Below are 12197 nucleotides of genomic sequence, written 5' to 3'. Positions count from 1 at the left end.
CTGAGTTCATCATTTTTGAAGGGTTATGCACTGTTTTCTTGATCTAATTACTGAATGGTCTCTTCTTTTCATAGTCCTCCAAACAGTTTTGCACAAAAGTTGGTTATCCATGCCTCATCCGTCCATCGTATGTGCTGAGTGGGGTTGCTATGAATGTGGCTTATTCTGACAGTGACTTGGAGAAGTTCCTCAGTAGTGCGGTGGCTGTTTCGAAGGAGTATCCGGTTGTCATATCGAAATTCATTCAAGAGGCAAAGGTTAAAATAACATGAATTTTCTTATGGTTTTAAATTCCTTTGCAAGTACTTGTTAGTCCTGATTTCTTATTTTCATACATTATACTTTACGGTTAACAGAAGGGTGAAGTTCCCATCCACCCTATTTTCCAATTTCTATCAATGTTATTTTATTTGTTCATGGGATGTGGATGGCACTGGCTGGGCCAGCATTTATTGCTCATTCCTAAGGGCAACTAAGAGTCAACCACATAACTGTGGATCTGGATTTACGTGTAGGCCAGACCAGGTAAGAATGGCAGATTTCCTTCCTCCCCTAAAGGACGTTTAGTAAACGAGATGGGTTTTTATGGCAATCAACAATGGTTTCAGTAGTTCAGACTTTTAATTCCAGATTTTTATTAAATTCAAACTTCACCACTGCCTCCTAGTTAATTAATATGTACTTCAGTGTCTTAATTTTAATTTATTTGTTTGTATCCGTTTTTGCCAGACTGACCTTTTTCAGTTAAGACACAATACACAAAATTGTGGAAGTTGTCAGTTTTGAAGGAATGATTTTCTTTAGAAGAAAGTTAGTACCCGGGATGGCTAATGACACCTGAAGTATATTTTCACAGTATTTTTTTTCACAGTGCACAAATATACATCTATCTGAGCTGGCCATTTCAGATTTAATGTTTGTATTAATCAAATTTGAGTTAATCGTGCCTATCTGGAATCATACTTTTTTCAAATTCGGGAGCTAATGGCAGTAATTGGTGTGAAGCCACATGTCTGAGACAAATGAGAATTCGTATAATTGCTTTAAACTTCTCATTAAAGTGGGTGTGATTAAATAAATTTTGTGATATAAGCAATTTTCGTTATTGCCAATTGTCAGTTTTAAGTGCTCAATTAAAATGTACCTATTTTAACAATCTTTGACATCATCATAAAACAGTACTTTAAGTGGATCACCTGTATGAAGCAAGTTGCCCATTTATGCCATACAGGAGATTGATGTGGACGCAGTTGCCTGTGACGGAGTTGTGATAGCAGTAGCTATATCAGAGCATGTGGAAAATGCAGGGGTCCACTCTGGTGATGCTACACTGGTAACTCCACCTCAAGACCTAAACCAGAAAACAACAGAGAGGATCAAAAGTATAGTTCATGCAATTGGACAGGAGCTACAAGCGACTGGGCCTTTCAACCTTCAGCTCATTGCAAAGGTTAGATCCTTATTCAAACAATTGTGAATTGCTCTGAATTTGATGTTTGAATTGCATCAGAGGCTGGAGGAAGGCCTGCTTATTTCCTGTGTTGTTCTTGCGTCCAGGCAGATATTGAGCTGAATTTACTTTTTTTCAAACCAACAGAAAAGTCAGAGCTGCAAAGTCTGGGAAGTTTTCTTTAATTTTTGCGTCTCAGAGTGAAGGATCTTAGCTGTGGAAACGCTTTCTTTGTTGAGCACTAACAATTCATATTAAAGTACTTCAGGTCACATATAGCACTATTGAATTCATCTGCAACATGCTTTGACTCCCATTTCACAAAAGCAGCTTCTACTGCATCAGTTTACTGGTTTTTCATTTCTTCGCCAGACAACTTGTGACATCTTGGGAACGTTTTAGTGCTGCGAACCATGTCCACAAAAACAGGAATTAGACTGCTGAAATTTCATGTACTGAAACATGAGTTCTTTTCATAGAATTATATGTGTTCTTCTCGCTTCTGCTATGACAGTATACAGCTAAACCTTGAACGATTCCAAGATCCTTGCCGTCTGGTTCCTAACTCTGAAGTTATCATTTTTTTGTGAGAAGCGCTGGTTTCTGGCCATAAGCCAGTAGTTGACATCAGTATTGTGTTGTTCCAGGCTCAGCCTAACTTGAAATGGTGCTTCAGATTTGGTTGGTTTTGTTCTGTTGATGTCTTTGTGACCTTCATAAGGTACACCTGCTGTTCAAGACCGAGTGAATAATTTAGCTGTCGCTAAGTGTTAAATGGGCAGTTCGATTTGTTGCCTGTTATACACCTTGCCTGAGTATTCCTTTCCATTATTAGTCAAAAAGGAAAATCATATGAGGTGAAGAACTGGCAACCAATCTGCTATCTCCTGTTTAACATGATCTGTAACAGTTAAGATTGCCCCTTCTGAGTTTCTTTCATCTAACTTGGTTCTCTGGCATTAGGGAATCCGTCTTGCGCTCCTGATTTTACACTGCCTTCAGGTGTTGGGTTTTTCACTTTTATTTTTGATGAGCAGAATTAAACGTGACAGCCAAAATCCGACCTCCAGGATATTGCACAGTTTCAGTATGTCACCTCAGACTCATGTTGATTTGGCAGGGTAGCTTAGCATTTTGTTAATACGTTTCTCATGGTCTCTCGTTTAGTAAGTTTGTTTTTGCAGTGTATCAGACGATTGTTGAAAGACTGGATCACTGAAATGGTGTTTTACCTTTGGGTTTCTCTCCGCAGGATGATCAGCTCAAAGTGATAGAATGCAATGTGAGAGTTTCACGTTCTTTTCCATTTGTATCGAAAACACTTGGGGTGGACATGATAGCCCTAGCTACACAAGTTATTATGGGTGAAGAAGTTGAGCCTGTAGGTCTGATGACTGGCTCAGGAGTTGTAGGCGTAAAGGTAAATATATCTTGAATATTATTTAATTACAGTAAAGTAATATTGCCTTATCCTTACCCATAATTTTTCATCCAATGTTTAATTTTCCTCTTAAAAAGAGAAATTGCAAATGGATGCAACTAATGGGGAAACATAAAATTAATATAAATTTAAATGCGGTTTATATATTTGTGCATTATTCCATAATGTTTTTGCTGCATTGAGAACTTGAGTTGCTGACATTTGACTTATGCAAAATAGTTTACTTGGATTAAGAGTGGACATTGCAAATGATCGTAGGGGTGCAGCAAATAAATTTAAGCCTCCATTCATTCATTATTCACTGGTTGGCCTTGGAATGATCATTGATATTCAAGCAATCTTTAGGCTTAAATCTATTAGCTCCTGATGGGAGAATCCAATATGCAAAATACTGCAGATGCTAGAAATCTGAAATAACAAAAATAAAAATATGCTGGAAATGCTCAGTCTTTTGATAGAGTGCAGAGTGAACAGAATCAACGATTCAAGTCAATTATAGATTTGATAGTTTGCTGACTGACCCAATTTACTCTGTTTCTGTCTCCACAAGTGCTGCCTGAATTGAGCATTTCCAGTGATTTCTAGCTTTATTTCGATTAATAAACACACCATTTGTTAACATTAGGTAGTAGCTTTTGAAAACCCATTGTGCTATTGAAAATGTGTGAAGTCTTCTCAAACTGTTGACCCTGTTCATTTTGCTTTGTGTAATGTTACTTTTAGGTACCTCAGTTTTCATTTTCCCGCTTGGCTGGGGCTGATGTGGTCCTGGGAGTGGAGATGACGAGTACTGGAGAGGTAGCCTGTTTTGGAGAAAATCGCTATGAGGCCTACCTCAAGGCCATGTTGAGCACTGGCTTTAAAATACCTAAAAAGAACATACTGCTTTCAATTGGCAGCTACAAGGTAAATATATATATATGCCAGTCAATTTACAATTACTGTTGGGGATTAAAGTTGTCACAGTGCAGTGTTGCCTTGGTTTTAAAAAGTCATAACAATGCCTTTTTACCCCAGAGTTTCATGTTCTTTTCCATTTGTATTTAAAACACTTGGAGTGGGCATGAAAGCCTTACTACACAAGTTATTGTGGGCAAAGCCTGCAGGCCTAATGACTGGTTCATTAGTCCCAAAACTAATGGCCCAACTAGTTCTGTAAATTTGTACCTCATGCACTGTGGTAATGAAAATACTTGTATTGCTGAAATAAGATAACTTAAGACTTCATGAATACGTGCCAGACTTTTGCTGAATGAGTGCACTCCAGTGACTAAGTTAGAAAGTGGAGGGTTCAAGGGCTACTCCAGTGACATGAATGTAGTCTGTGTGCTTCAGTGCAGTGGTGCGGGAGTGCTGCATTGTTTGGTGCACTGCCTTTCAAATAGAGTGCAAAGTTGAAACTCTATCTGCTCCATCATATGAATGACTGTCGCAAAAGAGAGCAGGAATGTTTTCCTAATGTCTTAGAGTCGTAGAGGTTTACAGCCCAACTTCTTCACACACTTTCTTTTTAACGTCTGAGTCCCAATTGCCTGTGTTTGGTCCATATCTCTCTATACCTATCATGCCTATGTAACTGCCCAAATGCTTTTTTTGGCCAAGCTTTATCCCTTGACCAAAGCAGATTATCTTCTTATCTGTTTATAACATTTCTATTTGTGGAACCTTACTATGTGAACTGGTAGCTAGAGGTCCCAACATTAGAACAGTGACTGCATTTCAAAAAGAGTTTCATTGGCTGTGAAACGCTTAGTGATGTCCTGAAATCATGAAAGTTGCTAAGTCTTATTTCTTTGAAGAACAGCTTTATGTGGCAGTAATCTTTTATTCTAATATCTGCCTTATCCTTTTAAACCTTGTTGATTACTTTCCTAATGGCTTTCAGTATTGATATTAAATATTTTTAATGGCTATCTATATTGTGCTCTCATTTTTTTCCAACACACATTCAAAACTTTATAATATTTTCAAATTTCAGAACAAAAGTGAGTTGCTGCCCACAGTACAATCCCTGGAGCAACTTGGCTATAATCTGTATGCAAGTTTGGGTACAGCAGATTTTTACACTGAGCATGGGATTAAGGTATGGAAATTGAATTTTTGCCTGGGATTTAGAATGAACTAGTTGGATAAAGGTCGGAATAGCTTTCGTTGAGAAAGCAAAGAGGTAAAATTCATCAGGAAAGTTTAAACCTTAATTGTTTATAAACTCTTTGGAGAAAATATGAGCTACAACTCATCAACTATGTTATCAAAAAGCTGCACAAATTAGTGCAGCTGATCAGTTCCACTTTACGTAGTTGTCTTATTTTGAAGCTAGCAATGGAGGATGTCCAAAGCAAATTGCTCCTTTCCCTGATTCAAATTGTGGTTTTGGTTTAGGATAGTTCACAATTTTGTTTTAACCATAATAAATTGAAACAATGGCATAAAAACATATTTGATCCTTTGTTTTAAGTAAGAACATGTTGGTGCAGGATCTTTTTGACTCCTGTCACTTATTGTCATTTAAAAAGCGTAACCAGGCCAAATGTAGCGTAGTCTGTTGCACAACTTCCTCTGCTTGTTCCCAATAACACATTTTTTGATGTACTAGTAATGTTTCTTGAGCAGTGACAATTTCTTATGGTGCCAAGAGAAGAATGAATAGTGAATGGTTTTGTATCTTGCAGGTGGAGGTGCCGGCATTGGACTGGGGTAAACACAGTAAGAAGTCTCTCAGCACCAGGTTATAGTCCAACAGGTTTATTTGGAATCATGAGCTTTTGGAGCACTACTTCTTCATCAGGTGTATGGCTCCAAAAGCTTGTGATTCCAAATAAACCTGTTTGATTTTATCCTGGTGTTATGGGACTTCTTACTGTGTCTTGGCGACCGCAGGCTAATTTGAGACCTGCCAATCACATTTAATAAATTATACTTGTAGCCGATTGAAGAAAGGATTCTAGCTTTATTCTTCTAAGTTGAATTTGAGTTTCAATCCTAATGTTGAAATCTGTCGGGCATTTTCATTACCTCAGTCAGTGTTTTAATTATTTTTCTGGCTATTCCCAGTATTTGCACATTTTTATCCCCTGCTGTCTTTCTTTGCAGATTAAGGCAGTGGACTGGCCTTTTGAAGATTCTGACAACGGTTGTCCTTTGAAAGAGAAGCACAGAAGTATTGTCGACTACCTAGAAGAAAATCATTTTGACTTGGTTATCAATCTCTCCATGAGGAACTCTGGAGGACGGCGCCTTTCTTCGTTTGTTACCAAGGGTTACCGTACTAGACGATTGGCTGTAGATTACTCTGTTCCACTAATTATTGATATTAAATGCACCAAACTGTTTGTTGAGGCAAGTTTCCTGCTAAAGTTTTACTGGTGGGTCATTTTCATTCTCTGACAACCCTGTTTAATCTGCTCATTGGTGTCCCTTCATTTTCCAGGCTTTGCGGCTGGTAGGCGACGCTCCTCCAGTGAAAACCCATGTTGATTCTATGACTTCTCATAAATTGATTCGTTTACCAGGTAAATGACTTGTAACCTTGCTGCTTTCACTGATTAGCCAGCAACACATCTAACCAGCTGTTGACTTTTGATTTAGAGTCATAGAGGTTTACAGCATGGAAACAGGAGCTTCAGCCCAACTTGTCCATGCTGCCCTTTTTTTTTGTTAAACCGCTCAGCTCATCCCAATTGCCCACATTTGGTCCATATCCCTCTGTACCCATTGTACCCATATAACTATCTAGTTGCTTTTTAAAAGATAAAACTGTACCCACCTCCACTACTACTTCTGGCTGCTTGTTCCAGATACTCACCGCCCTCTGTGTGAAAAAATTGCTCCTCTGGACGTTTTTGTATCTCTCACCTTAAACCTATGCCCTTTAGTTTTAGACTCCCCTACCTTTGGGAAAAGATATTGACTATCTACCTTGTCTATGCCCCTCATTATTTTATAGACCTCTATAAAGTCACCCATCAGCCTCCTACGCTCCAGAGGAAAAAGTTCCAATCTATTCAGCCTCCCCCTATAACTCCATCCAGCAAGTCCCGGTAGCATCCTAGTAAATCTCTTTCTAATTTAGTAATACCCTTCCTGTAATAGGGTGACCAGAACTGAACACAGTATTCCAAGTGTGGCCTTACCAATGTCTTGTACAACTTCAACAAGACGTCCCAACTCCTGTATTCAATGTTCTGACCAATGAGACCAACCATGCTGAATGCCTTCTTCACCACTCTGTCCACCTGTGACTCCAGTTTCAAGGAGCTATGAACATGCACCCCTAGATCTCCTTGTTCTGTAACTGTCCCCAACCCCCTACCATTAACTGAGTAAGTCCTGCCCTGGTCCAATCTACCAAAATACATCACCTCGCATTTGTCTAAATTAAACTCCATCCGTCAGCCCACTGGCCCAATTGATCAAGATCCTGTTGCAATCCAAGATAACTTCCTTCACTGTCCACTATACCACCAATCTTGGTGTCATCTGCAAACTTACTAACCATGCCCCATATATTCTCATCCAAATCATTAATGTAAATGACAAATAACAGTGGGTCCAGCACTGGCCACAGGCCTCCAGTTTGAATTTTGTATCCATTTAGATACCCAGGATCCTGTGAGATTTAACCGTATGCAACAATCTACCATGCGGTACCTTGTCAAAGGTCATGCTAAATTCCATGTAGACAACATCAACTGCACTGCCCTCATTTACCTTCTCGGTTACCCCTTCAAAAAACTCAAGTCAAATTTGTGAGACGTGATTTTCCACTCTCAGAGCCATGCTGACTGTCCGTAATCAGTCCTTGCATCTCTAAATGCCTGTAGATCCTGTCTCTCAAAATACTTTCCAACAATTTACCCACCACGGATGTGAGGCTCATTGGCCTGTAGTTCCCAGGCTTTTCCCTGCAACCCCTTTTAAACAAAGGCACAGCATTTGTCAATCTTCAGGCACCGCACCCATGACAATCAATGATTCAGATATCTCAGCTAGGGGACCCGCAATTTCCTCCCTAGCCTCCCACAATGTCCTGAGATATACCTCATCAGGTCCCGCAGATTCATCTACTTTGGGCTTTAAGACTTCCAGCACCACTTTCTCTATAAGATGTACACTCCTCAAGATATAACTATTTATTTCCCCAAGTTCCTTAACACCCATGCTTTTCTCAACAGTAAATACTGATGAGAAATATTCATTTAGAATCTCACCCATTTCTTGTGGATTTGCACATAGATGATCTTGTTGACGCTCAAGAGGCCAATCTCTCCCTGGTTAGTCTTTTGCCCTTTATGTATTTGTAGAAGCTCTTTGGATTCTCCTTTGCCTTATCTGCCAAAACAATTTTGTATCCCCTTTTTGCCCTTGTGATTTCTCTCTTAACTCTACTCCTACGCCACTATATTCTTCAAGATATTCACTTGATCCCAGCTGCCTGTGCACGTCATGTGCTTCTTTCTTCTTCTTGACCAGGGCCTCAATATCCTAAGTCATTCAGGATTTCTGACTTCTGCCAGCCTTGCCCTTCGCTCTAAGAGGAATGTGTTTACCCTGAATCCTGGTTAATGCATTTTTGAAAGCAGTGCCATTTACCAGATGTCCCTTTGTCTTCCCATAGACTCCCCAGTTAACTTTTGAAAGTTCCTGCCTGATACCATCGGAATTGGCCTTGCCCCAATTTTGAATTTTAACTTTTGGGACAGACCTATCATTCTCTATAGCGTTCTTAAAACTAATAGAATTATGGCCAATGGTCCAAAGTGATCCCTCACTAATACTTCTGTCACCTGCCTTTCCTTATTTCCCAAGAGGAGGTCAAGTTTTGCCCCCTTCTCTAGTTGGGCCATCCACATACTGAATGAGAAATTCCTCCTGAATACACTGAACAAATTTCTCTCCGTCCAACCCTCTAATACTATGGCTGTCCCAGTCAATGTTGGGAAAATTAAAATCTCCGACTGTTACCGCCCTATTTTTCTTGTAATATATCTGTAATGAGATGCCTGAGTGAATCTTGCATTTTATAAAGCTGATGTGGATAGCCAGAACAAAATGTTTGCATTTGTGACAGTGTTCCTTCTAATGCAGTATGTATTTAAAAGTAAACGTTTTTTGCCTGTATGGTTTGCATCTTAAGGTTTGATCGATGTCCATGTGCACCTTCGTGAGCCTGGTGGGACCCATAAGGAGGATTTTGCTTCTGGCACGGCAGCTGCTTTGGCAGGAGGAATTACCATGGTGTGTGCTATGCCAAACACAAACCCAGCAATCACAGACCATACCTCTTTTGCCCTTGTACAGAAGGTAAATGGTACTTAATTTTCACTTTTTTTTGAAGTGCAGATTCAGATATGTTGGCTGGATTCTCCAGCCATTCCTACCAGGAAGCCCCATTGACAGCGACGGGACCAGAAAATCCTGCAGCCGGCAAATAGCAGGCCACCTCTGCCACCACACAATACACCACGGGGGAGGGTGGTGCGGAAAATCCCACCCATTGAGTATTTTTGAATTCTAGTCAGATTTTAGGGTAAGAATTATTGATGTTTAACATTGCCACATTCTGTGTTCCTGATTTGCAAATTCTTAAATTTTTTGCCAGAATAATCTTGGTACGTACTACAGGCAAATTGAAAAATTAGCCAAATAGTTTCCTTTTGACAAGTGCCAAAAAAACCAATGATGTATTTTGGAGCAGCTGAAGTAAAATAAGTGCCTTTGGTCTTGTGATCAAGCATTTTGTTAAAAATGAAATATGTATTTTGCTGCTAACAATATCTGTAGGTCACTGTTGACATTTTAGATTACAAAAATTTGACACCCTGGCAAAATCTTTTCTCACTTATTCCTCAACCCCACCTACAGTTGGCAAACGCTGGTGCTCGGTGTGACTTCTCATTGTTTCTTGGAGCGTCTTCAGACAACGCTGATGTTCTGCCATTGATGAGCAATTCTGCTGCTGGCTTGAAGATGTATTTAAATGATACTTATTCAACTCTCAAAATGGATAACGTATCCTTATGGATGGAGGTAAAATGAATTTTATTTTCCTGGTCTTTGTGCATAAAGTCTTTTACATCACCTAAACAGAGCTGAGAAATTTCCATTTACAGATTAAATTGTTCAAACTTTTCTGAGACACTGCTGCTAACTGAATTGATGGCAAAACACTTCTATCTAAGTTGACCTAACATTCTTTTAGTAGCTGCCTTATCTTTATTTAGCATTAAATGAATGCCTAAAGTCTGATTATTAATGGCCAATTTTTTGCATTTTAATTTATTCTTCTCGTCTAGACGGGAAGATATTGCCAAAGTCTCTGTTGCCTTAATTTCTCTCGCCAATTTTATTTTTCTTCTTGAAAACATTGTCTTTATATTAAGCTGCAATGCCCAATGCAACTCCCTGTGTAACTAAATTCCCCAGTGACTGGAATTTAGTAGAGTGCTGTAACATTTGTTTATTCTTAATTTGAGTTGGTGAGGAAGTGATGAGAAGGACAAGCATATCAGTCTTTCAAATTATTGAACTGGCCTTGCAACTTTTTCTCTGAAGAACAATCCAAGTTTTTGATGATATCCAGTAATGTTTTGTAGTGGTTGTGTAGTCACGTTATGCAATGCCCTAAGGTCTCCATCTTGTCTTCAATCCCCACCTTACCCGAGTATCCAGTGAAGCATGATAAATACTTGCTGTAATCTAACTGAAATCCCCTATTCTGTAAAAATTTATCTGTGTGGGAAATGCACCAGGCAACTCTAAGCATCTTCTAGCATGGGCATTCCCAAACTGGGTGCTGGCATAAGATTTAGGGATTGCAAGCTCTGGAGCTTTAATATCAGCCATGGAGCAGAGACTGTCGGAAATGTCCTGGGACTGAATCCGAGGAGCCAAGCAGGATATGTGCGTGATTTTTTTTCCCTACTCTTGTCTGCCATAAATGCAGCCGATACATTTTTATCTTCTGGCTCGCAGCTCGCTGCAAGGGGAGGAAAAGGCTTTGCACACGCTGCCTCTTAGAGCATATCTAACTTCGAAAGACATCTATCAGCCACACTGTCAAACTTTGCGAGAGTGCCTCAACTTGTGTACCTGTGTCTCATTAGGCCCAATAAGATAACATTTGCAGAAAATAATTTAAATTGAAAAACACATGAGTTTCATCTGTATGAAGTTAATGTGCTCATTAATAATAAAATAATGAAGTTTGTTATCCATCTGCTTTTGTTTTATTTTGGGACGGGTACCCCTTCTGCTCAGCAACTCCAAATACCCCAAATTTTCATTTTGCCGTTGCGCCAAGCCTGGAGCATTGAAATGGGGAAAATGGATGTGATGTTCTAGGAGATACTCCAAAACGAGACAAACATGTTTGTTTTCGTCTCCTTCCACTTTTGCTTATGGGGAAGCACTTCATCTGTTTAAGTCAGAGCTTCAGCATGTTTATTACTTAATAAAATGCCTAACTAAACTTAAGTGATAATGTCTTGTGTTAATTTGTGCATTTTTACTGTTAATGAATTTCAAATGCAGTTATTTCTTCTTTTCAGCACTTTGAGAAATGGCCCAAGCATTTGCCCATCGTGGCACATGCTGAGAGACAGACTGTAGCAGCCATTTTAATGGTTGCTCAGTTGTACCAGAGGCCGGTTCACATTTGCCATGTTGCTAAAAAGGAGGAGGTAAGAATCCATACTTACATTCACAAATTACCACTTAAAAATTCACTCCAACCATACTTTTTTTTCCACAAAATATTAAACTTTAAAGTTATAAATTTACATTCCTGATCTTTCTTTAAATTTAATTATAGAATCCAAACAGTGCAGAGGAGGCTGTTTGGCCCATCGAGTCTGCACCAACTCACTGACAGAGTATCTTGCCCAGGTTGTTTCTCTTGTAATCCATGGCTAATCCATCCAACATTGCTGTGGATCTGAAGGATGTTGATGAACCAGATGGGCTTTTATGACAATCCAGTAGTTTCATGATCTAGGTCTTTATTGCAGATTTATTTAAATTACCCTGCTGCCAAGTTGTGATTTGAGCTAGTGTCTCTCCATGATTTTCTGGGCAACTGGATTACCAGCCCAGTAATGTGACTGCTACCTTGCTGTACCTCTGGTATATTTGAGAGTGTGTAACTCGTGCTGTTTTATTAATTCAGCTGAAAATGGGTTTATCACAAAAATATACTTTTAGTAAATGTCTAGCATATCACCTATTAAAAATTGAAAATTACTTTTTAAAGCCATTTTTTAGTTTATTTAATGTATGCTAGCTAGTCTTGGTTTAAATATTTAAAAA

At 39.2% G+C, this 12197-nt stretch overlaps 1 protein-coding gene across 2 annotated transcripts in view; it reads left to right on the top strand.

Annotated features, from left to right (window-relative positions):
- cad (carbamoyl-phosphate synthetase 2, aspartate transcarbamylase, and dihydroorotase) overlaps positions 1–12197 on the top strand; it is a 93051-nt gene that overhangs the window by 48352 nt on the left and 32502 nt on the right. For both annotated transcript variants that reach the window (XM_080192329.1, XM_080192328.1), the window contains exons 21-30: positions 75–257; positions 1232–1450; positions 2703–2870; positions 3615–3797; positions 4870–4974; positions 5985–6230; positions 6322–6403; positions 9028–9194; positions 9756–9920; positions 11441–11572. In XM_080192329.1, the coding sequence (XP_080048455.1) occupies positions 75–257; positions 1232–1450; positions 2703–2870; positions 3615–3797; positions 4870–4974; positions 5985–6230; positions 6322–6403; positions 9028–9194; positions 9756–9920; positions 11441–11572 (1650 nt within the window). The remainder of the gene's footprint in view (positions 1–74; positions 258–1231; positions 1451–2702; positions 2871–3614; positions 3798–4869; positions 4975–5984; positions 6231–6321; positions 6404–9027; positions 9195–9755; positions 9921–11440; positions 11573–12197) is intronic.

The sequence above is a fragment of the Carcharhinus amblyrhynchos genome, chromosome 7 (assembly GCF_965287045.1).
Source record: "Carcharhinus amblyrhynchos chromosome 7, sCarAmb.v2.hapA, whole genome shotgun sequence".
Lineage (NCBI taxonomy): Eukaryota > Metazoa > Chordata > Chondrichthyes > Carcharhiniformes > Carcharhinidae > Carcharhinus > Carcharhinus amblyrhynchos.
Note: the sequence above shows the minus strand (reverse complement) of the source record. Positions and strands in the feature narration are given on the sequence as shown.